This window comes from Ascaphus truei, chromosome 2 (assembly GCF_040206685.1).
Source record: "Ascaphus truei isolate aAscTru1 chromosome 2, aAscTru1.hap1, whole genome shotgun sequence".
Taxonomy (NCBI): Eukaryota; Metazoa; Chordata; class Amphibia; order Anura; family Ascaphidae; genus Ascaphus; species Ascaphus truei.
The window spans coordinates 314,768,001-314,795,266 of NC_134484.1; the positions used below are offsets into that span (position 1 = coordinate 314,768,001).

The 27,266-nt window shown below is 39.9% G+C and overlaps 1 protein-coding gene across 18 annotated transcripts in view; it reads right to left on the reverse strand.

Annotated features, from left to right (window-relative positions):
* Positions 1-375: 375 nt before the first annotated feature.
* Positions 376-27,266, reverse strand: part of GRB10 (growth factor receptor bound protein 10) — a 286,718-nt gene continuing 259,827 nt past the window's right edge. For all 18 annotated transcript variants that reach the window (XM_075586488.1, XM_075586487.1, XM_075586486.1 and 15 more), the window contains 2 exons: positions 17,296-17,389; positions 376-8,309 (listed from right to left, as the gene is read on the reverse strand). In XM_075586488.1, the coding sequence (XP_075442603.1) occupies positions 8,163-8,309; positions 17,296-17,389 (241 nt within the window). In that variant the 3' untranslated portion in view covers positions 376-8,162. The remainder of the gene's footprint in view (positions 8,310-17,295; positions 17,390-27,266) is intronic.

Sequence of the window (27,266 nt, forward strand, 5' to 3'; positions counted from 1 at the left end):
ACTTCACCACTCAATTAGGAAAGCATTACACTACAACTTTTACCTAATGCACCTATGATAGTTTCACCAACAGTGTTAAATCATGTTCTTAAAAGTAAAATGACAAACTAAATATACATATTTTGTCTATTTCCACATTTCTTGTAAATCATAATAGACCTGATGAAACCAATATTTTTATGTTAACATCTCTCGAGTTCTACTACATAAAGGAAAGGAAACACATTTACAAAAAGGTCTTAAAAACCAACTCCAGTTTCTGCTCCTGTTCCTAATAAAAGATCTTAAGTCCAAACATTATTGTATAAGGCTCAATTCTATCGGCTCACATCAAGAAATGACAGAACGCATAAAAGAAAAACATAATTGCCAATATAAAATGCAACGTATTAATGTTTATTACTAAATTACAAGTAACATATCAGTCCCTTATTTGTACAAAAATACCTGAAAGATTACAATTAGGTTCACAAGCCAAAAAGCTATTTACAGTATGAAGCAAAGCATACTGATTACAAGGTTGTCTCAAGTTAATACCTTTTGCATTCCCTGATAATGTTTTCCCCGTTTTACAGTCATTAAAATCTTGCATTGTGACATTATTTATAATCGTCAACTTGGAGGGTCATTAACAGGCCAATAATGCTTGGATTTGAAGAGTTCAAGCCTCGGGCAAAAAGGGGCTTCAACCCAACAATGGCATTACCGGGCCTGTAAATGCCCAATCACAGGACTATTTCGGATTGGTAACAACTTCAAAATCAGAACCACGGTTGCTCGGTGCAATGAATATTTCTAACAATGCCCATTGCCACTAGCACTGGAGGCTCAGCCAATCAGAAGCCTCGTAATTGGCATGTCGTGTTCCGAACACGTAACCCTCACAGTTGCTCTTTTAAATGTAACCTATAAGCAAAACTTGCCACTGGAAAGGTGCATTGATTGGTCAAACTTTCAGGCATTTAGTACAGAATAGATAAGAAAAACGGAGGCACATTTCTTCAAGGATCAGACAAAAAAAAATAAAAGATTCTGTACTTTAAACACCTACTGTAACATAACTTAAAATATCCTACCACTAGCAATAAAGAAATTACCAAAAATGGTTTGGCATTTTTCTTTGACATATTCAAGAATGCTACATGATGTATTTTATTTAGAAATAATCATAGGCAAAGACAATAAAATTTCAAACAATCCTGAGCATCCCCTTTACATTCATTCATTTAAATACAAAAATAGATTCAAATGTCCTTCAGTCCTTGGTTTTCTGAGCCGCTAATCAGCTTATTCTTCAAACAATTTTTTATTAGGTTTTTTTTTTCCCCTCCTGAAAAATAATAAGTATGACGCTGTAATGGAGTAAAGTTACACGTGCCATCACTTGCACACAAAGAAGAAGAAGAAGAAGAAAAACAAGACAACAAACTTTTGCTGGAAGAGATAAAAATGTTGGACTAAAAGTACGAACAGAAAAGAAAAAAAATGTAAAATAGACATGCAAGTTCATACTGGAAATATGAAACACTGCACAACACCTAATGGCTACTGGAAACATGCAATGACCAGAAAAAGGACGCCATCACTATACCAAGAGAGGTACAATGTTTACACGATTATAACAAAGGAGTGTGGCTAGGTTAACTGGCAGCAATGTTTAAAGGGATATAGATTGTTTTTATTTTCAGGTTCCAAAACACACCTGCTATCCCCTAAAATGAGCATGCTGCATATGCATTGATGTACACTAAAAGCTCCATACTATCCCTTCACGAACAATGGGGCTTAGCAATACATTACAGGCCTCTCTGGAAGCAAAGGGTTTGGGGCAGAATTTCCCTAAAATAGGCCGTTTTAAACTGTAGGAAGCGTTCAGTGATCCTTACTATTGCTTTATAATATTGCCACTGACCCCTTGCCAATGAACGGCAGGCCCATTTTTACAATGGACCATTCTGCCACTGTTAAACATGTGCATTTATACATGGTTTAATTTTTAATACACTTTTTTTTCTAATAACTATATTATGAATAGTTTTAACACTGCCCGATTTTTTCCACCATCAGTGGCAGGTTTCTCTGGTTGGTCAACAACATGGCTATGTTTGATTCTTGTCAACTCACAGGTCATTTCTAACGTAGCAAAACATTTGGAGAAAAAAAAAATGGTCTCTTGGTTAAAGATCAAGTAAGTAGGTTAATGGCTATGCACGGCTTTAACCCAGGCTGTGTTTTAAAAAGCTGTGTAATGCAGCAGGCATAAGCTTATGCTCAGTTAAAATTGTGCTCATTTGCATGTCATTACCCAGAATCCCTGGCTGCAGTGGAATCATTGCATGCCAAGAGATAATGGGGGAAAAGCAGGGTTGCAGACCTGTCAGATGTGAATGCGCTCAAAAGTGGTACAATTTGCATTTTCTTGATAAAAAAAAAAAAAGCATCACAACAAAAATAGGATGACTTTGGGAGGATTTTACAGGTGCATGTACTCAACGTCAACATTTACCTTATGTTAACAGGTGCATTGCTTGGAAGTTTTGAAATATTGAACACTAAGCTAGTCTAGCCATCGAGTCAAAATAGTTTTGGACCCAATAAGTATTTGCCATAATGTCAAGTTTGTTGTGTCTTGTGCACTCCACCCACAATAACCAACAGGAAAGTCCATCTTTCCACACAACCTCTACTTTGGTTATTGGAAGGTGACAGAAAATATTATGGGTGGGCAGTGGCCATCAGTTTTCACTATTTGGGTCTGTTCTGATCGTCCAAGCAGCTTTGGGGCTTCACATTTAAAAATGAAATACACTGCACATTTCAAACAAGGCAAGAGGACTTGAATCTTGACTTCTGCTTTCAAAGTCTGCACTTCATAATTGTCAATATTAAGTAGGCCTTCGAGCCTTAAAGTGGCAGCCCGATTCTCTAGGAAGTAAATAAAGTGCTTCAAAAAGGTAACTCAGAGATTGTTATTTATTTAACCACTTTACTGCCAGATGAGACAGACCACAAGGCCATGCAGACCCATCTGGCAGGATTAAAACGGTCATTGAAGTATTGTTTGAGGAAAAGGGTCAGTCAAAACTAATTAATGCAAGGAACAAAACAACCTCAGAATATGGCTGCACGTTTCCAATCACAGACTACTTCCTACTTGGGCCCCTCACTCATGGACACTACAGGTTATGGAAGCTCAGATCTATGCCAGTGACATGGAGAAGTGGTTTCACAGCATATTAAATAGGGGACTTTGGAGGGTGGACAAAGAAATATAGCCATTACGCAAAGCTTCTAAATGTCACAGAACTCATTCAAGTCCGAGATCAGCCATCAGAGCATATTCAACACCCCTCTACACTACCCTAAGCACGTTCATGCTCAACAGAAGGCCCATAATTAGCAACCGTAAGACAAAAAGATCCGGCTTTGTAAGCGTCTGCTCCTTAAAGAGAAGATAGCTTTTTCTCAACACCGCCATCCTCTACAGAGTCACTGAAGGTGTAATGGAGTAAAGTTACATGCTAGGTCGCTGCATGCTAGGTTGTTGCATGCGTCAACTCCCATTTATTAATGCTCAGCATCCTTTAGTGAATCTGGGCCCAGAGAGGAAGTGTCTCCGGTAGCTTCTTCTACAGTTTAACTTTCAAAAACAATACACCTTTATTACTGCAGTTTTTTCACTACCACAATAGTCGTCATTTTAGAGTTGCATTACCATTTTTTATAAATAGGAGTAAATGCACCTCAAATCATTTCCCCTAGTTTTAGATGACTTGCAAAGTGATTTCCTTTAAATAGACAACGTGCATGTCCTGCATAGGATGATTCAGTGGTGGTGAAAATAATTTGACAATGCAAATAACTACATTGCCATTGATTACGTTGGCCAATTATCTTTACATCAATTCGCTTAAGAAGGTCTTATGCAGCAAAGACCTGGCGCTCAAGGACAGCCGGAGTGGAATATTGAACAAGCATCACATTGTGTTAAAAGTAATCGCACCTTGCGGAAATTTAAACAGATCTCCCAAAACGCCAAATTTAATTATGGAAACTTATAGAAAGGAAGCCATGATCTATATTATTTTTTTAGAGTAAGATTGCCTTTGAGACATAAAAAGTTACATTGTTCCATATCTCCATAGATCTGACAAATTGTGTGTGATACAGAGCCTTGAAACAGCATTCTAGGTTTGGGAGATTATTAGTCTAGCCTCCCTGAACATAAACATGCTGCAGTATGAAACAAGTAACTTTCTATACACACCTAGCAACTTAAATCCCCTTCTCCTGTTAATATATTTACCAGTGTACAAATTCCTGGGGCATATGCAAAGCAGAACGTGCAATTGTGGGGCAAAAACATTGTTCCTGGTGTATCTGAGAAAACCCCACTGCGTTCTATTGGTGCAGTCCTTTGCCCCAATATTGCACTTCTGACTTAACATATGGGAGCTAGAGTAGCACTGAGGATAACCAGCTAAAAAAAGACTGTAGAAAGCATACTCTTGCTTTCGCATTATATTGCAGCATTATTTGTTTTACAGTGTAGAGGATGGCCCCATCAATATGTATTCAATGGTGACTTAAGGTATCTTAATATGCTCAGGATTTTTCAAGATTATGTGGAAGAACCAGATGCTTTGCAATTTTGAGTTCTATGACCATTATAGCCCATAGATTGTCTGCAATCTTTGCCTGCACAGCAAAAATGACCTGGTTAAGTTTCCAGTGACATTACCAACCAGAATGAACCTGGAACTGCACAAATTCATCCTCAATAAAGTATAGTACTCCTCTGAAAGGTAAAATGCTGCAATATAAAAGAACAGGTAGTATGACTGCAAATTAACATGGTTATCTGAAAATCTAATATTCACTACAGGTGGAAGTAATATGCCACAAAACCTGACCTCCACTTAATTCCGCAATTTGGTTCTATAGGCCTCAAATTAAAATTAATATACTGCACAACTACTGTGTATGACCACAACTCAACCATAAAATTATTCTACTTGGGGAAAAGAAATCAACAAATTGTTGCTTTTAATGTCTGTTGAGTCTTTGCAAACAGCAAGCAGCAATGGTAAAGCCATTGTTGCAGGGAAGGACTCTAGGCCCATATTCACTAAAGGGTGCCATGGTTTAAGCATGTAATTTAAATGGGAGTTAGGTCATGCTAAAACTTAGCACCCCTCAAATTAATATGGGTCCTGATGGCTTACTAGCGCGTGTGTGTGTGTGTGTGTGTGTGTGTGTGTGTGTGTGTGTGTGTGTGTGTGTGTGTGTGTGTGTGTAAGGGGGGGGGGGGTGGGGAGACGAGAGACAATTATATGTCACGATTGGTAACACTATGTACGCTTATGTACAAGTGTGAGAATGGTGATATTCGATTATGAAATGCCTGCATCTATTCCATCAAATATTAATTACTGCCTTAAAACCAATATTCTGTACATCAACGTATAGAACATGGATATTAAAACAGTGATTCTGATCTGGGTTACCAACTTTTCAATCACAGCAAGTATCATTTAAAACGGCTTTGCTGTCAGTGGGTGTCATAGGGTTAAGTTTTTTTTTTTTTTTTGGGGGGTAAAAGAACACGCAGATTAAGTTTTGTAATACATTTCTAAACTATGTGGCTACAGACAGCAGCTCCCACAATCTGCTCTTAGGATAAGCAGTGGACATGCCAAGCAGCAGTTGAAGGCCAGGAAAGCAAAAAAATAAATAGATAATGCCCCATAATATTTAATCAGCTATTATTTTTATTTTAAAATCACACTCGTCAGTGCTACACGTGTGATGTTACCCTAAATGGTTGGCTACCTATCCAAAAGTGGCCGAGTATGTAACAAACCGGCATTTCAGCATTTATGCAAAGCAGCACTAATATGCTGCATGCTCATTAAAGAGAACAGGGCACTGCGGGAGCAGCGATATCAAATTCAAATGGCCAGGTCTCAAAATAAAAATGAAGACTGAAAGGTTCCATAACATTAGGAACAGGCATAAATTTGCCTCAACACAAAAAAGAACACACTGAACTACTGGTAAAAGGCCTGCAATTCATTGTCAAGCTATAGGTTGCTGGTCACTTGGCAGTGAATGATTGGTTTATGGACGTGATAAAATCACTTGGGAGTCACAGCTATCACATGTTAATGCTCAAGTAAATTAATATGTTTCAAAATCCCATGCAGAACGATAAATGTGCCTCAATTCTTAAAAGTTTCCTTATAGTCCTCTAAAGATATCCTTGAACAATACATGGGATCAAATGTGAAGGAATATATACGATATAGAACCATGAGAAAATTCAATGCAGAAAAAGGATTCCTTCGTGCCGTTTATGGGTCTGTTCTGCAGCATCTGATCTGGGGATAACTTCTGATTACAGGTTAAATCTGTCCATGTGCTGATGACAGCAAAGAGACAAGAGTCCAATTATGTCAGAAGCAAAAACCGGAAGACTGATAAATCTTATTAAAAAGTAATGCCTAACAAAAATTGGGTTGTGGTGAAAACAAATAAAGGTAATCCAATGAGCTAGAACTCTGAACAGACATACAGGTGACCTGAAAGAATAATTTTAGCAAAAATGTATCACATTCACCTTAAAAACCAGGCTAAACAAGGCAATGGATGCTCTGGACACTAAAGAAAAATCAGCATACAAAAATTAAAGTGATTTAGCGATGACCCTGTCCAGTAAATCAACTAGAAATGGCACTTTAATAATGAAAACATTGCCAGTGTCCGACATGGGAGCCCTTAACAGATTACACATTTCAAAATAGAGTTAAATAAAAAAACAAAAAAAACGTTATGTACATAAAAAATAAAAAAAAACAAACAAAAAAATATATCAAGTTTCTTCATTTTATAAGCGGACATTACATGGAATAAAGTAATGACAGAATGTGTTCCATAAACTAAAAAAAAACAAAAACAAAAAAACAGTGTTTCTACACTGTTGCAAGTTACAGCTGATATGTATAAGTGAAGCTTTTGATTGTGTTGCGAAATTCCCAATGGAATAATGCTGATTGCAATTAATTCTTCTGTTGCTCTTCTGTGGACTGGATTTAAGGTGACAATCGTTTAGAACAAGACAATGAAAACGCTCATCTGTTACATTAAATTCCTATATCCAAGAGCATCGTTGTAATATGACAATTTTCCCGTCCGGTAATGGGAACCATGGCGGGTGTTGGAAAGAAACTGTGGTTAATGAATATAGACAGAAAAAAATAAACCCATGAACAATTTTGTTATTCTAGGTAGACAGATTTTTTTTTTCACAAACATGACTGTTCTAAATCAGAAAGTGTCTATTAGCCGCGCACTGTTTTGTAACAGTGATGTTTCCCAATTAACAAGATAGGCCGACTTTAAGGAAGAGAAACTGTAGTTCAAACATGTATGCATAGTTATCACTTACAGACTGAAGCTTATTAGAACAGACATTTAACAGCCATTTTGCCTATTAGCTAGTAGAGTGGAAGAAGGGAAATGCTAGGACTGCTCCCATCTCCAGACGAGCTTTGCAAAAGATGCATGCAGGTGACAGGAGCACAAACCTTGTAAAAAAGTTCTTGATTCTCCCCTCCCCCCCATAATCCTTTTAGGCTATAGCATTTCACACATTAAAGGGCAAGCCATCTGCTGTATGAAGTCAAAATGCCACACCAGCTCTTTTTAAAAGGCTGTAATCCATAGTCCAAAATAACACAGGAGTGCAAAAATGTATTTCAATACAAAAAAATAAAAATAAAGTAAACACACCAGTCTTAATTGTCAAGATTACTCCAGGGCAAGTCCTTATTCCCACCCTCCCCATTTGCTAAACTATTTCCCATTCCTACCCAACAACATCCCAGGATTATTCTTCAAGACTTGTTTCAGATGAACAGCTCAGCTTAAAAACATGATTCCAGGGGTTTGCATTTTTATTTCCCAGTCTACATACCACCCATTTCCATTGGGGATGCTGGTACATGGCAGCGCTTTAAAAACAGTCAATCTTTAGGAGATGGCACCAGTTAATTCATCCATTCCAGAGTCAAAAAGGTGCAAGTTTAAACACAATAAGGTTTCCCTCCCACCCCACCCTAGTATCAAGGTTTCCGATTCATCCAAACAGTCTTTATCTGAGGTCATAAGGCCACTCTGATGCAGTGGTGTTTGAGTTTGCAGGGCAGAACTCCTTTGTTTAGCTGATAAAACTCAACAAGCTGGATTAGATCCGTGAATTTGGTATTCCCGTCATCAAGGCTAAAGAACATCTGCCCATCATCTTCACACTGAAAATAAAGAAAAGCATTAGTTAATAGAAACAGCTTTGCCAAATACACATTAGTGGTCTTATAAATTGCAGATTACATATATTCTTGTAGGCAGTGGTAACATTTAATGCAAACAAACACTTCAGATCATGCTACTTAAAGATCTTCAATATTAGGAAATATATGCCCTGGGCATGAAAATGGCACAACTATTTTGCCAATTACCATTCATAAGACATGTTGAATGCACGCTTTCAAGCACACCTATTAAAAATTATAAATTAAAAATTATAACTACTGTGCAAGCACCTAATTGTAGTAGACATATTGATCATGGAATAAAAAAAATTTCATCATGTATATTGGAAAGATCTTCCAAGGCTATATAGAGTTTTTAGATTGTAGTTCATCTTGTAGCTCAATGTGTGCTCCGTGTTTTTAAACAGGGGTTCCTACGAATCCGTGTTTTCCCCAGGCATCCCTGCAATATTCAGGTCATTTGAAAAATGTACCAAATACAGAAGAATTTACAATGCATCTGATCTCAGACACTATTAAAGAGGGTTGGGGTTCCCTACAATGCATCAGATCTGACGCTATTAGGGAGGGTTGGGGTTCCGCAGAATTTCAATGTAATTATACTGTAGGGTTCCTTTAGTGGTATCAAGCCTTTTTTTTAGGACTCTTGCTGGGTACCAGGCAAAGTTGGCACGAGATTTTTTTATTATCTGTTATAGTTCAACCATGTAAGACTATGTGCCATGTTTAAACATGAAGCTTCCTTATCTTAAATTGTATGTATGTCTTTATTTATATAGTGCCATTAATGTACATAGCGCTTCACAGCAGTAATACACCTGACATTTATATAAATTATATGATTAACACAAAGGGGAGAAGTTCTACAGACATAAAAGTAACATTTAGGAAAAGCAGTGCCTGCCCCAAAGAGCTTAGAATCAAATTGTTAAGTAGGAAGAACGTACAAAGACAGTAGAAAATTTTTTGGTAAGTGCGTCTGCAAGGGACCAAGTTCGATGAATGAGGTGTATAGTATTTTCCACAGACCTACTCGTATGCTTCGTTAAGGAGGTGGATTTTAAGATGGGTCTTAAAGGTGGATATAGAGGGTGCAAGTCAGATATTGAGGGGAAGGGCATTCCAGAGGTGTGGGGCAGTGAGTGAGAAAAGTTTAAGGCAGAAGAGGGCTTTAGATACAAAAGGGGTAGAGAGAAAACATCCTCGAGCAGAATGCAAGGGTCGGGATGGTGCATAGCGAGAAATTAGGGCCAAGATGTAAGGAGGGGCAGAAGAATGTAAAGCTTTAAAAAAGTGAGGAGAATTGAGTGCTTGATACAGGATTTGATAGGAAGTCAGGAGAAGGATTTCAGCAGGGGAGACGCTGAGACAGATTTAGGAATTAGTCAAGTGATTCTGGCAGGAGCATTTAGGATAGATTGTAGGGAAGACAGGTGAGAGGCAGGATGTTACAGTAGTTGAGGCAGGAAAAAATAAAGGCCTGTGTCAGTTTTAGCAGTAGAGCTACCGAGGAGAAAAAAAATACACACTTTGTAATGCTGTATTTCCTCGATGCACCCTTTTCCCCATCTTCACATGTCTGAAATAGGGATGCGTCTTAGGCTGCGCTTATAGTGCCGGCGACAGCGATGCGAATTAGCCCGAAAACAAAAGCATTGCCACCGCCGCGTGCGCTTATAGTGCACGCGACAAGCGACGTCGCCATCGCCAAAACCCGCCGCCAGCAAAATTGAATTTTTCAAGGGCCGGCGCGTAACAAATCAAATTGCGGGAATCCCGTGATGCCGCCGACCGGCGAAACATAACTTTCGCCGGTGGCGACGGGTGACGTCACCCATTGCATCGCCATCGGCAGCACTATAGGCAAAGCCTAAGTGTGCGGCCCCGCTGCCGCTGAGCTCTCATGCTTGAGCGGTGACGTCACCAGCTCTCCATGAGCGGTCGGTGTCCTGCAATTTTTTTTAGAGCAGGAGCGGAGGGGCGTGGCTATTACAGGAGGGGCGTGGCTATTACAGGAGGGAGTGTGTCATTGGCTGTATAGGGGCTTGATTGCTGGGTTGAAGTGCTGGCCCCCCTTGTGACGCACAGATGGATTTCCCTCCCCCCCATCCCCGCGATATTCTGCAGTTTGGCCAGTTGCTTGCACCACGAACCCCCACCCCCAGCTTGAAGAGCCGCCCCCCCCCCCATGCAACGCACGGATGATATCAGCAGTGTGGCCGGCTGCTTGCACCACGAGCCCCACCACTCCACGACTCCCCCATTCCGCAGATTCTGCTTGCTTGAAGTGCCGGCCCCCCTGCGACTCTCAGCCCGGAACACAAATGCAGCTGTTGGAGGTGATGAGGGGAATATGTGCAGAGGGAGCCCTCGGACAAACATAACTACCGGTAATGACGTTGCTGCCAACCTCAGCGCTGCTCCCACAGTGCTGAGCAAGTTTCTGCTTTTAGTGCTGAGGAGAAAAGTCGCAGTGTACTGTGGCGCAGTGTACTGTGACTTAAAGTAAAATGGCATAAAAAATACTTCACTACGATGCAGCATTGAAACGCAAAGTTATTGTGTACGCTTAAGAGCACGGAAATAGAACTGCGAGAAGTAAATTTACTATACAGTAAATTAAGCAAATATTTGTCGCTGGAAGAATGACCACACTGCTATATTTGCTTGTAAAGCAACAACCAAGTGTTTTACAGGACCTAAGAAGGGAAGATAACCACAAGTAGATGAAGCTGTGCTTTTTGTCATTAAGACACGTGCAAGAGAATTGCCTGTCACATGCCAGGCAATGCAAGTAAAAGCAGTAGGAATTGCCAAATCTCTCGGAATAGATTATACAATTTTCAAAGCAAGGAGAGGTTGGTGTGACCGATTCATGTGTCGTGAACGACTATCACTCAGGCGCCGAACATCTGTCAAAAGATTCCGGCTGATTTTCAAGAGAAGCTGCATAACTTCCAGCGATACGAAATGCAGACGAAACCTCGGTATACTTCGATATGAAATTACACTGTTAATCCTAAAGGTGCTAAAGAGGTCAAGATCATGACCACAGGTTATGAAAAGCAGCGTCACTGTGATGCTATGCATTACTGCATAAAAGTTGAAAGTTGCCACCTTATATTATTATAAACCGCAAAACAATATCCAAGAATTAGATCTTTCCCAAAGATGTAATTGTGCGTGCAAAAAAAATGTATGGATGACGACTGAGCTGATGGAAGACTGAATAAAAATATACTCTGGAGTACACGTCCAGGAGCCGTACGTAACACACCTAGTATGTTAGTACTTGATGCATTTCATGGACATTTATCTGAACAGATAAAGAATAAGCACGCCAGAAAGCACTGTGACTTGGTGGTTGTTCCTGGTGGCATAACTAGCCATCTTCAACCCCTCGATGTTTCAGTGAACAAACTGTTTAAAGATTAAAAGAAGAGTATGAGGCATGGTTGCCATCTGAAAACCTTCCGTTGACACCTTCTGGTAACATTAAGAATGCATCTGAATCAAAACTTGCAGAATGGGCTTCAGCTACTTGGAAGAAAATACCAGAAACAATAGTAGAGCACTCATTTAAGAAATGCTGCATCACAAATGCACTTGATGGTACAGAGGATGATCTTTTGAGGGAAACCGCTGACCTCACCACCCAATCCCAAAGTGATTCAGAAGAATCTTTAGACAAACACTGAACGTGATACCAAGGAAGAAAGTGATATTTATTTATAAAAAATGTTTTACCAGGGAGTAATACATTGAGTTACCTCTCGTTTTCAATTATGTCATGGGCATAGAGTTAAGATGACATAATACATGGTTACAATACATAGTTACATAAGTCAACAGGTTATACATTATATACAAGACATTGCATGCACAGTTAGAGATAATATATATTATAGGCGTATGTAAAAGTTAGACAAGATTAAAATGTGTGACCGTTTTAGTTTCGAAAGAACTTAGACAGGTGGTGGCGGTGAGTCTCCGGTAGGTTGTTCCAGTTATGGGGTGCACGGTAAAAGGAGTGGCCGGATATTTTGCTGAACCTTGGAGTCAGATTTCAGATAAGTGCTGCATTTGGTGGGGGTGAGGAACTTGTTCAGGTAGACGGGTAGCTTGCCCAGAAAGTATTTGAAGGCAAGAAAGGAGAGATGAACTTTGCGCCTAGACTCAAGTGATGACAATCTAGTTCTTTGAGCATTTAGCAGTGATGTGTGTTGTAGTTGCATTGGAGAACAAAATACAGCATATTGAATTGTAGGGGTATCAAGTTTGCCAAGGCCTCGGCCAGGATGCCGCTGAGCAGGCAGGTGTGCTCATGCTGGCCGCGATGAAACACAATGAGGTAATGTGTGTGGCCAACATCATCAAGCACCTGCGCGGCGCTTACCTGCTTGGCGAGACAACCAAATTTAATTTGGCTGATGCGTTACGTGAGCAGTTCACCCAATGAGGGCGAACCAGCTGTGACGTGAAGGCCTTGCCCCCTAAAACGCCCCCTCAAGCGCGCAACTGGCTGGCCATGAAACACCCAGCACCTGATGTCACGGCGCTCGAGCACCAGCGAGCGCTCTCCCACCCTGGCCACAGCCTAAGGTGGGTTTGGGGTGCCGAGCCATATACTATATCCCCATAGTCGATAATTGGCATTAGCATCTGCTGTGCGATACGCTTTCTGACTAGCAGACTTAGGCTGCGTCCATAGAAGGTGGAGCAGCGCTGAGCCGCACGGACGCTGATGCTCACCTGATGAAGCATGAGCGATTTCATGCACATGCAGGTGAGCCAGCGTCCGCGATCGGGAGGCGGGGCAGTGACGTCGCTGGGCCAATAGCCCACGACGTACCGACGGCAACGTGACGTTGACGCTGCTTGGATGTTTTCAGCCGACAGCGCACTGAAAAACAGCTTTGGCTGTCGGCTGAAAAATCCAACTCCTGAGCACGTCTGCGGACGCTCGCGTGAGCCCCCTCTCAAGACATCCTCATTGAGGATGCCGGGGCTCAGTGTGGAGCGTCCGCGCGGCTCAGTACTGCTTGTCCTTCTATGGAGGCAGCCTTAGGGAGGATTTGTTCCTTTAAAGTACACCAAGTTTAGCATAGGTTTTGGATGTCATGGTATCAATGGGCATCCCAAATGTTAAATGGGAGTCAAAACATATGCCCAAGTATTTAAAACTACTAACAGAATTTAGGGTGGTGTTAGCGTTGGTTCTGATCTGGAGCTCAGTCATTAGAAGCGTTAAAAATTGAGCCTTGGTCCCAAATACCATTGTTACAGTCTTGTCAGTGTTTTAAAACAGTTTGTTTTGGGAAATCCAATTTTCAAAACTCAAAAAGTCAGATTAAAGTATGTGTTCAAGGTCGGAGAGGCTATGGCTGTGTGCATATAAGATTGTGTCATCTGCATACATGTGTATTGAAGCTCCCTTACAAGCTGTAGGAAGATCATTGATGAACACTGCAGAGTAGGAGCCACAGAACAGAGCCTTGCGGGACACCACAAGTGAAATCCAAGGGGTTGGAGTTAGAGCCCGAGATGGACACATGTTGGGATCTACCTGATAGGTTGGAATTAAATCAGTTTAAAGCATGCTTAAACTCCAGTGCTTTGGAATAGGGAAGCAAGATATCAACAGTATCAAAAGTCTTTGCAAAATCTAGGAATATTGCACTAGTGAGTTGTCCCAGTTCCATTTCACATTGGATTTCAATGCAAACTTTTAGCAGGGTGGTTACCGTGGAGTGTTTGGGGGCAAAAGCCAGATTGGAATTGGCTAGGGAAATTTGTCTTGATATAGTAATCGCTTAATTGGGAGTGAACACATTTCCCATGACACTGGATAGTATTGGGAGAAGAGAGATTGGCCTGTAGTTTGAGACAGTGTTTTTGTTCCCAATTTTGAAGATTGGGCAACTGGCAGTTTTCCAGGTCTTAGGGATATGGCCTGCAGACAGAATTGAGTTGACTATGGAAGCAATTGGTGTGGCAATGGCTGTGGCACCACGTCTTAGGAACTTAGAGCAGTAAATCAGGTGCACATTGGCAGCTTAGTTTCAATTTGAGGAGCGCTTGTGTAATCTCCTCTTCGGATACTGGGACAAATTGAAAATTGTGAGCAGTGTTGGGAGAGAGTGGGGCTATAGGGGTACTCACATATGAGGTTCATGTTTGTGGTTTAGTTTGCATTTCGCTAATAATTTATTAGCACTCCTACAAAGTAATCATTGATGCATTTGCAAGGTCAGTGGGATTTGTTAGAGTAAAACTCTCCTTCATGATATTACTTGGTTGTTGATGGCTAGAAGGCTGGAATATATTTTTGATAAACTTCCAGACGTTAACTGGATTTGATGTATTCTGGTGAAGATTGCCAGAGTAATATTGTGCTTTTGCATGTCTTGTTTGCCTTGTGCACATATCCCATAGGCAACTGTAGTGATTGAGATCCTTGGTAGTGCCAGTTACTTTGTAGCTTTTCCACAAGGCATCCCTGAACTGGTAGAGTGCTATAAGGTCAGTTGTAACCCACGGAAGGTGGTCCCAACTTACTTTTATTCTGCGTAGTGGAGTATGGGTATCACAGAGTTTTAAGAACTCGGATTGGAAATAGTCGAGCGCAGAATCAGGGTCGGGAATTGTTGATTCTGTACCAAGGGCAGTTGGTAAGGCCATCCAGAAACAGTTGTGGGTTAAAGTTTCTAAATGTTCTAGTGAGGAAACTTTAGGGCTTGATTTGGGTGGTTTAATTTTCCTTACACAGTACACTATTGCATGGTCACTGAAAATGTCAGGAATGATGCCAGAGGATTGGATTCTGCTGGGATTTGAGGAGAGAAACCAGTCTAGCAAGGAGTGGTTGTGAGATTTTAGGTTTGTCCGTGAGGGTAATGTAATTTATGGCTAAATATATGCTATTGTCTGCTAGTAAAAACATTTTTTCTGCACATTTAATTTAGTGTTTTTCCCCCCCCAATAAATTAAAATCAAGGGTGCGTCTTGCAATTGAGTAAATGGGGTTTTGTGGAGAGAAAAAAAAGGTTTTAGCTACCTTTTGCATGCGAGAGGGGTATCGAATCTGACGCGCAGGCAGCGAGCTTGTAATTCTGGGTGTATGATAGTGCTTATAACAGTAATGTAGAAGGAGGTAGTAGGGCCAGGTGTGGGAGGAAATATGAGGAGCTCCGTTTTTGACATGTTAAGTTTGAGTCGGCGTCCATAGGGCCATCCAGGATGATATAGCGGAGAGATTCAGAAATGTTGGTCTGTACAGCAAGTGTAAGGTCAGGGGTTGAAATGTAATTGTGTGTCAGCAGAGATTATTTGAACCCAAGAGATGTGATTAGGTAACCTAGAGAGTGTGAAAAGAGAAGTCCCAGGACAAGAGTCCAGGGTACAACCACAGAGATCGATTGAGGTGATGGTGTTGGCAAGAGAGACACAAAGTATGATGGGAGAGGAAAGAGGAGATCCAGGATAGCTTTGATACGATACCAAGAGTATGGAGAATGTGGAAGAGGGTGGTCCACAGTAACAAATGTTGCAAAGAGGTCGAGTAATATGAGCAGCGTGTACTGATCTTTGTGTTTGGCAGCATGGAGGTCATTAGTTATTTGAGTGAGGGCTGTTTCAGTCGAGTGAGTAGTGCAGAAATCAGATTGTAGAGTGTCTTGGAGAGAATAGATGGTTTGAAAATGGAGCAATCGAGAGAATACAAGACGTTCAAGGAGTGTAGAGGCAAAAAGCAGGGGGGAGACAGGTCGATAGATAGAAAGACAGGTAGGGTCAAGCTTGCTGTTTGAGTAAATTGTAGAAAAACAGGCAGGAAAGTCATTGCCAAAGTGGTAAACGCCATGAACAGAAACTATACTTCTCTCCAAATGTGACGTATAAGCAAAACGGTCTTCGGGACCCCTATTTATTCTGATGCATTCCAGTCACAGTTTCGCTATTAAGAATACAAATCCTCAAATCTCACTCTTTGAATCTCTAGTTAGACTGACCATAATGGGGCATATTGAGGCGATTGTGCATGTGGGGGGAGAAGGATCTCCAAATCTGCGAACAAGGCAAGGAACCAAATATAAAAAGCATGAGAACATTCAGTTTGTGTGGAGATTTGAGGAGGGTTATGAAAATGATGGGCAAGGTGACGGGTGGGTGACATGCCCCTTGAACATTATTGCTCTAGGCCACAAACTTCTTGTTTGCAAATTAAGTGTGCACAATAAATACTATTTAATCAGGATTAAAAAAAAAATCCACTGGTACCCGGTCATTTTACATTTGATTTTAGATAAATAACTATATGAAAACTAATTGCTCACATTATAAAAAAGGTATAAGATAGATTTGGTAGATATATATATATATATATATATGTAAATACAACTGTATGCTCATCTGCATGTCTTAGGCAAGTTTGCAACCCCGCCTTTCCCCATTATCACCCAGCACACAGCACTTCCACTGCAGCAAGGGATTCTGGGAAATGACATGCAAATAAGCACACAGTGCCACTTTTTGCTTCAAAAACCATTTTTAACATGGATATATATTATAGATATATTACAGTGGTTGACAAATCACCAAAAAATCTACTCGTCACACAAAAAAATCTACTCGCCACCTAGTACCAAACGTGTGCTGCTTGGGCCAATATTTACTCGCCCGGGAATATATATATATATATATATATATACATATATATATACATATATATATACATATATATACATATATATATACATATATACATATACATATACATATACATATACACATATAGACACACACACACACACACACACACACACACACACACACACACACACACACACACACACACACACACACACACACACACACATTACATCAAAGGTCTTTTTCCTACTTTTTCCAATCTTATGCACTAAAACATGTAAATACAGTATATTACCATGCATTAGTTTAAACTTACTGGTAAGATCTGGAAATGCTTGATTTTCTGGTGATGACACAGTGTAAGCACAAATGCCTTTGGATTACTCTGGCTGTCTCGAAGAAGGAAAAGCCTGAAAAGAAACAAAATAATGAATACTGTATCTAAATTTTATACATTGTACATTTTACATGGGAGTCTTAACACCTAAGACTAAATTAAGACAATAGCAGCGATTAGTCTGATGGATTAAATACAGTAATTGTGGCGAAGAGGTGGAAATCAGTAATTAACCATTACAAATAAATCCACAAAACCTATATGTAGTTTATGGACCCTCAATGGTTTTTTTTTTATTTTTCCAAAGTATGGTATTAACACCTTTAAAAAGGTAAACAGAACGTACACACTGCTTTATAGAAGGTCTATGCAATCTCTTGATCTGGGTGTTTGTGGAAGCTTATATTGCACAGATAAATGTGCAAAGCTGTTTAGTAATGATATTGACATTTTATTGCACACATTAAAGTGGAATGTGAAAAAGTTTTTGCTTTTTCTATTCAGAGCAGTGTTTTTCACGTGAATGTTGAGATTTTCTCTAAGGAACCCAACTCCCAATCCAACACATACTGTACTAGGAACATAACATAGAAAACTATTGTTACAAAGGGCATGTCTGTGTCAAAGACCTTCATTTCCAAATGTATTTGGACAGCATAATGAAGCAAACAAACGAACATAAGAAACTATAATACAACATAATTATACAGAATTGGGGTTTTCAACTACAATACAACCCAAGAGGTGTTTAAATGCAAGGATCACAAAATATGGCTGGATCCTTCACTTGAAATGGAACAGCTCATAAAATGAATGTCTTCTGACACCAAATCGACTACATCATAAATACGTCTAATTGAGAAAAAGAACCAATTTTTTTTTTTTGTCCCTCCATGACCGTTAACAAATATGGATTTATCTCTTAATTTGGGATAGGACCACCCTTTAAAGTTATACATCTAGCCAAGCTGAATAGGGATCTGAAACAAACAACTATTTGCTCAGAGCAAACAAAATCTTCTCTTTTCCCTTTATTTCTCATCAGGTCGGGAAAGTGCACGGTCATGAGTGAATTGAAAAATAAATTACTCTCCCTCCCTGACCGTGCACCCAAGCATTCCCCCTTGCTAGGGTGGAAGTCATCCAGAATAAATATACAATTCATAGCAACTTGTGAACATAATTTCGTGTGGGCCCCATGTTGCTGCCTTGCAAATATCTTCATAATACAGTAGGCTTATGCTCTGTTGGCTCAAAGCTGCTATGGCTCTTGTGGAATGTGCTTTCATTTTGAATCGTAACTGCAATTGTTTTGCCTTGTAAGCTTTTTCAAAACAGTTGAATCCATCTCGTTACTGAAGATCCAGAGGTAGTTTTCCCAAAAAACAGAAAGCTTTGATACTCTGTTGCCGTGTGGTTAATATGATACCATGTCCTAACCACATCCAGCCAAAAGCTTTCTCCCTTGAAATCGGGACAGAATGAAGGCATAATTATTCCTTGGTTCATATGGAAGGATAAAACAACTTATGGTTGAAATTGCAGTACTGACCCCTTGACAATTTTGTCCTCATGTATCCTAAACTACAGAGCTCTGCAGGATAAAGCTTGAAGCTCACCAATTCTTCTGCCTTAGGTAATGGCAATCAGAAAATCTGCTTTCAAAGTTAGCCATTTGTCTGATAAATGTAGCAGGGGTTCAAAAGATCAACTAGTGCTACCAGCACTACATTAAGATCCAAAGCCCGAACTAGTGGGCGTATTCAGGGCCTCAATTTCCCCACTGCATTTGCAACCTTCTGGATTGCAAGTGGGGTTTTGACTAATATACCCAGTGCCAATACATGGATCTTAAGGTCATTCCGGCTGAGACCTTTATAGCCGTGTTGCATGAAATCAAAGGTATTATAGATTTGAATTGTTGCTGGATCTAATGCTTGTGATCAATGCATTTAAGAAATGTTGACTGCACACTGTAGAATATTCTTCATGTTCATTGTTTTCTAGTGCATACTAATGTTCAATCACTTGATGTGGAAAAAAAAAAACTTTTTTAAATGCCACCTCTCTTCAGACCATCAGTCAGCAGAGCCACATTGGGATGTTTGATTTTGCCCTGTAAAATGAGACCAGGTCGAATTGGGAAATTCCAAGAACAGTCTGTTGACATCTTTTCCAAGTCTGCGAAGCAGGATCTTCTCGGCAAAAATAGAGCTACTACAATGGCCTCAATCTTCACTATGGTGATCCTGGTAGGTAGAGGAGAAAAAACAATGGAAATGGACAGTTTCCAACTAGTTCACCTTTGTCTCTGAAGCACGAGCAGAAAAACAGCAAATTTGGTATTGCTAGCAAAGTTTGTGTATAGGTGCTCAAGTGCATGTTGAAAATATGTGCTGAAAGCTCTTCTCATTGAAAAAGCTGAAATAGTGGCCCTCCAAGGGGAAAAATGGAGATGTTGCAAGATACCTGGAACACAGAAGTAAAGGAGATTGATGGCCAACTGTTTAGTACTCCTTGATAAAGCACAAAGTGTGAAAAGATTGTGGTGGTAGGGGACTCCATTATTAGGAAGGTAGATAGGGCAATCTGTTGCCGGGACCGCATGAACCGAACAGTTTTTTGTCTCCCGGGTGCTCGGGTTCGGCACATTGCGGATCGGGTAGACAGATTGTTGGGGGGGCTGGGATTGACCCGGCGGTCTTGGTACATGTTGGCACCAATGACAAAGTTAGAGAAAGATGGAGGGTCCTAAAAAATGATTACAGGGATCTAGGCCAAAAGCTTAAGGCAAGGATCTCCAAGGTAGTATTTTCTGAAATACTACCAGTGCCAAGCGCTACTGCAGAGAGACAGTCAGAGATTAGGGAGGTTAATGCATGGCTAAGAAAGTGGTGCAGGAAGGAGGGGTTTGGGTTTTTAGAGCACTGGGACTCCTTTTCTGAGAGGTGCCATCTATATTCTAGGGACGGATTACACCTCAATGAAGAGGGATCTTCTGTGCTAGGGGGGAGAATGCTAAAAAGGTTGGAGGAGATTTTAAACTAGGATGGAGGGGGGAGGGGAATGAAACAGATAATGAACTAAATGGAATAGATGAGGATACAAGGTGGTATGGAGGTAGAATGGGGGCAAGTGCAAGTTTGACAAGCAGTGAGATACCCATAGTAAATAGAGATAATACTAGAAAACTTCTAAAGACTAAACCAAGTGGGAGCAGAAAGGAAGGAGCAGATAAGATAATAGTACAGGCTGAAAAAAAACTTAAATGCATGCTTGCTAATGCAAGAAGCCCGACAGATAAAATGGGGGAGCTTGAATTAATAGCTACAAGGGAGCAGTATGATATCATAGGCATTACTGAAACATGGTGGGATGAAACTCATGACTGGACAGTTAATTTAGAGGGTTATTCTCTTTTTCGGAAGGATCGAACAAATAGAAGGGGAGGTGGAGTATGTCTATATGTTAAACCAGATCTAAAACCTATTACAAGGGATGATGTCTATGAAGGGAATGATGAAAATGTAGAGACGTTGTGGATAGAAATTAGCAGTGGAGGTAAAAGTATAAAGAAAATGTTTGTGGGAATATGCAATAAACCACCAAATATCTGTGAGATTGAGGAAGCTAAAATACTTTTGCAAATGCAGAAGGCATCAAAACTGGTTCCTGTTTGCATAATGGGGGATTCTAATTATCCAGACATAGACTGGGGCAATGAGATAAGTGTTACAACAAAAGGAAACAGGTTTTTGGGGGTGCTTAAAGATAATTATATGACCCAAATTATTGAGGAACCAACCAGGAGAGAGGCAGTTCTGGATTTGGTCATATCAAACAATGTAGAAGTAATAACAAATATTTAAGTCCTGGAACATTTGGGTAACAGTGATCATAACATGGTCTCATTTGAAATAAATTGTCAAAAAACAGATTACTTGGGTTCAACAAAGACCTTAAACTTTAGAAAAGCAGATTTTAATAAACTGAGGTCTAATCTAGTAGTAATACAATGGGATGATGTTTTTGAAGGGAAAATGTAGAAGATAAATGGGCAGTGTTTAAAACATTGTTAGAAAAGCACACTTATCAATGTATACCCTTGGGTAATAAGTATAAAAGAAATAAGTCAAAACCAATGTGGCTAAATAAACAGGTAGGGGAGGAAATGGACAAGGAGAGGAAGTCGTTTAGATTCTTTAAGTCAGAAGGGACAGAAACATCATATCAGAATTATAAGGACTGTAACAAAAATTGCAAAAGGGCAATTAAATTAGCAAAAATGGATAATGAAAAAAGGATTGCAATAGAAAGTAAGGTCAACCCTAAAAAGTTCTTTAAGTACCTTAATAACAAAAAAATGAGAAAAGAAAATATAGGACCCTTTCAGTGTGAAATGGGTAGGCAGATTATTGGAGATAAGGAAAAAGCAGAGGTATTAAACAAATTCTTTGCCTCTGTGTTTACCAGGGAACAATCAAGTTCAATAGTAGCGCCACAGGAGGAAGCCACAACGTCCATATTAATGACCAATTGGTTAACTGAGGAAGAAGTTCATAGGCGACTTGAAAAAATTAAAGTAAATAAGGCACCTGGCCCCGATGGCATACATCCAAGAGTTCTCAAGGAGTTAAGCTCAGTAATAGCCAAACCATTATATTTAATATTCAAGGACTCCATTTCCACAGGCTCAGTACCACAAGATTGGCGTAAAGCAGATGTGGTGCCTATATTTAAAAAGGGAGCTAGATCACACCCGGGGAATTACAGACCTGTAAGCCTGACTTCAATAGTAGGGAAACTACTTGAAGGTTTAATACGGGATAATATTCAGGAATACCTAATGGAAAACAAAATTATTAGTAATAATCAGCATGGATTTATGAAGGATAGATCTTGCCAAACTAACCTTATTTGTTTCTTTGAGGAGGTAAGTAGGAATTTAGACCAGGGTAATGCAGTTGATGTGGTCTACTTAGATTTTGCAAAGGCTTTTGATACGGTTTCACACAAGAGGTTGGTGTACAAAATAAAGAAAATTGGACTCAGTAATAATATATGCACCTGGATTGAAAACTGGTTAAAGGACAGACAATAGAGGGTTGTCATAAATGGAACTTTTTCAGGTTGGGCTAAAGTCGTGAGTGGAGTACCTCAAGGATCGGTACTGGGACACCTGCTTTTTAACTTGTTTATTAATGACCTTGAGGTTGGAATCGAGAGCAAAGTCTCCATCTTTGCTGAAGATACTAAATTGTGTAAGGTAATAAAATCAGAGCAGGATGTAATTTCTCTTCAGAAGGACTTGGAGAGATTGGAAACGTGGGCATGTAAATGGCAAATGAGGTTTAATACAGATAAATGTAAGGTTATGCATTTGGGATGAAAGAATAAAAAGGCGACTTGCAAATTAAATGGAGATATATTGGGGGAATCCTTGATGGAGAAGGATTTAGGAGTGCTTGTAGACAGCACCCTTAGCAATAGTGCCCAATGTCATGCAGTAGCTGCAAAGGCAAACAAGATCTTATCTCGCATCAAACGGGCAATGGATGGAAGGGAAGTAAACATAATTATGCCCCTTTACAAAGCATTACTAAGACCACACCTTGAATATGGAGTACAATTTTGGGCACCAATCCTAAGAAAAGACATTATGGAACTAGAGAGAGTACAGAGAAGAGCCACCAAATTAATAAAGGGGATGGACAATCTAACGTATGAGGAGAGGCTAGCTAAATTAGATTTATTTACATTAGAAAAGAGGCATCTAAGAGGGGATATGATAACTATATACAAACATATTCAGGGACAATACAAGGAGCTTTCAAAAGAACTATTCATCCCACGGGCAGCACTAAGGACTCAGGGCCATCCCTTAAGGTTGGAGGAAAGGAAATTTCACCAGCAACAAAGAAAAGGGTTCTTTACAGTAAGGGCAGTTAAAATGTGGAATTCATTACCCATGGAGACTGTGATGGCAGATACAATAGATTTGTTCAAAAAAAGGTTGGACATCTTTTTAGATGGAAAAGGTATACAGGGATATACCAAATAAGTATACATGGGAAGGATGTTGATCCAGGGATTAATCCGATTGCCAATTCTTGGAGTCAGGAAGGAATTAAATTTTCCCCTTAATGGGGTTTTTTGTTTGCCTTCCTCTGGATCAATAAGTAAGTATAGATATAGAATAAAGTATCTGTTGTCTAAATTTAGCATAGGTTGAACTTGATGGACGTACGTCTTTTTTCAACCTCATCTACTATGTAACTATGTAACTATGTAAAAGCGTTGGAGTGTTTTTGTGCCTCCTTTTTATCCACGGAATAAAGATTTTTTTTTTTTTTGTAGCTATACTGACCCTAGTTGCGTTCGGCTGTGCACAGACAACTCTTTGTATTTCCACATTTGGTAGTGCTGCCGGTTACCATGAGATCGACAGGTGAACCAACATTTGGTCAAAGATGTCCTTTAGAGAACATTCGCCAGATGGACTCGATGGCGATATAAGCCTGCAAGGTATTGGATTTCTGTGCAATATGAACGTCCTTTAAGCTGGAAACATGATTCCCTGCCCATAGAAGAATCTTTGAAATGAATCATTGCTTGCGTCTCATGCCACCCTGTTAGTTAAGATAAGCCATTGTGGTTGCATTGTCAGAAAAGACTAAGGCAACTTCTAGGAGATAATCAAATTGCAGAATTGCCTGGTATACTGCTCAAATCTCGAATATATTTTATGGGAAGACTTCTGTTGACCATGCCCTGAAAAAGTGCTCCCAATGCCTTGTGTACTGCCGTCTGTATATATTGTATTCCATTATAATATTCTTAATTCCTTTACCTTAGTTCAATTTGGAAGATCTTCCCAGCATTTCATGCTCACTCTGGTGAGATGCGAGAGATTAGTTATTTGGAGAGTAATTCAACAGATTGCTCCAATGATTAAAAAAGTGTATTTGCAAGGGTCTGAGGTGCTCATAACACTTCTATGGTGAAAGTGAAAACACAGATGTCTTGCAAATTGTTCTGCCAATATTGATCTAGACAGCCCTTTGATACCAAATTGATCTCAAGTCTTCGAGGCACAAACCCTGCTCATTTTGAATTCCATCCCAAGGAAAATTAAAGTTTGAGGAAACGAATGATCGTTTTTCCATACTCACAATCCATTGGATGGTGTAGCCACCATGATTTCCATGTCTCTCTGCCTATGTATTTCAGACACTGGTCAAAAGATTGTCTAAATAGGGGGAGCCCATAGATGCCCTGTTTTTGGAGATGAGCAATAACCACTGACAGAACTTTTGTGAAGGTTCTTGGGGCTGTAACTAGCCAAAAAGGAAGGGCGAAAAACCTTGTAATGTGGATTTCTAATGCAAAACCTCAAGAATGTCTGGTGGAATAAAGTGATCGAAACATGTAGATATGTATCTCTGACGTCGACTAATGCAAATACGTCCAACTGCTGCTTGAAGTAGACTACTTATCTCAGTGACTCAATTTTGAATGACCTGAAATACTCCAATCAATTTCTGAAAGTCAGAACCAACAACCTCCCGTAGCTTTGGGAACCATGAACAGGTTGGAATATACACCCTTACTTTGCTGTTCTTGTGGGACCTTCCGACTTACTTTTATTGACACATGACCTGTATGACATTTAATAAAGCCAACTGTTGGTCTCAGCATCTAGGAAACTTTTAGACCCCAAATACATTCTCTTAGGACTTTGTATCAAGTGAATATGCTCTAGAATTTCTCTCCAGCACCCATAAATCCCTGGAAAAAAAAAAATTCTTCCTCCTATAGGAGTTATAAGGAATCAGGTCTGCTGAATTTCAGAAGGCTGAAGGCTTTGTAAACATCAGTCTGGAGCTGGGTTGACTGCTTCCATGTCCCTGGGCTCGACTGAAAACAATAGAGAAATAATGATGGCACACAATGGTGCTTTCCATGTGGTAACGCCAGATCAGCAGTATCACACTTTACAGAATAAGGACAATGGCTTCATATGCTAGACCATTGTTTCTCAACTCCAGTCTTCAGAGAACCCCAACAGGTCAGGTCTTAAGGATATCCCTGCTCCAGCACAGGTGGCTCAGTCAAAATGACTGAGCGCTAATTGACCCACCTGTGCTGGAGCAGGGATATCGTTAAGACCTGACCTGTTGGGATTCCCTGAGGACTAGAGTTGGGAAACACTGAACTAGACTAATCTGTATTCCTTTGCAAGAAAACCATCACCGAACAAATAAAAATAATTGTATTCCTTACATAGAAGAAAATGATTAACTGGATATGGTACCTGTAAACCATACCAAAAGTTCACTAATTGTAGTTGGCCAAAAATATAATCTTCCTAACATGAATTTATTAAGAAAATAGCAATATATGGGTCACACACGTCTTTTTGGATGGAGTGCGGTGGGCCTTTGTTATGTGTATGTGAGCTGGTGTGGTTCTCCTGGATCGTCCACTGGCACCCCACAAAGATTAGGGACTTATTTTTCTAATGTGATTTTGTTGTCATTTTTAAAATGTAAATCATCTTAAAGTGCTAAAGAATGGTGCCAAATACGGTAATCCTCACAATTATAAAAACTGAAGCGGTCAGTGACAAGGAAATATGAGAACCTGTGTGCTTGTAAACTGTAGCATTTACCATTTGTACTTCAAAGTTCTCAACACAGATCAAGTGGGAAACCCCAATACAGTAGGGTCCCGCTTCTCTGCACTCCACTCATACTGCGTTTCCAAATGTATACACATTCTTTGGGTTCGGCGCTTGTTATGTTTTTCCAGCGATTTTCAGCATGCTCAGCAGCTGAGTATCCAGCTGTCACTAAGCAACAGTTTTTGCGCGTGCGCATCCGTATTCGCCTGGCCAGATGCCATTTGTCAGCGAAACAGTCAGTTTACAGCTCTGCATCTCTGCATCTCTGTTTTCAAAGGTTCAGTACATAAAATATTTGTTGTGTTAATTACAGTACTGTACTGAACAATGGCATCTAATATTAGTGTTAAAAAAAGAAGTCGTAAGCTTCTTAGTTTAATCATCTCGAACTTGGCATTTAAAGCAAGTGAGCAAGGTATGTCTATGGCTGAAAATTGGCAGAAAGCTAGGTTTGGCTCGTCATGCACTTAGCACAATTGTGAATGTTAAGGAAAAAGTGTTGAAGGAAATTTAAAGTGCTACACCAGAGACCACGAAAGGTATAAGAAAACATAATAGCCTTATTGCTAACATGAAAAATCTTTTAGTGATAGGAATTGAAGATCAAACCAGTCACAGTGCCTTTAAGTCGAGCCATCACCCAGGGCAAGGCCTCTTCAATACTATGAAGACTGACAGAGGTTACTTTGCTAGCTTCGAATTTATCAGCAGCAACTGAGGCTGGTTTAACAAGTTTAAGGCAAGAAGCCATATCCACAACATCAAAGTGCAGGGTGAAGCAGCCAGTGCTGATACAGAAGCTGCAGAAAGTTATACATGTGAGCTTGCCAAGATCGAAGAAGGTGGATATTCTAAGCAGCAGATTTTAAACGTGGATGAAACGGGCCTACATTGGAAGATGCTGTCTACGACTTATTGCTAAAGAGAAGTCAATGCCTGCTTCTAAGCTGCAAAAGACAGGATAAGGCAGTGCGTATAGTGCCCGCGACGGGCAACGTCTGCCTTCGCCGCTAGCGAAAGTTATACAGGCAGTCCTCGGTTATCCGACTCAATGCTTTACTCAAAATGGCGTTGTAAAGCGAAACACGTTTTCCCATAGGAACACTGTTTAAATGAAAGGTTCCGTTCCTGAAGGCATTTTTAACACTAAAATACACCAAATATTTTATGCAGGCAATAAGATATGCAGCACACACAAATTATATAGTGTATATACTGTATTATATATATATAATATAAAAAATAATATATTATATAGTATAATATA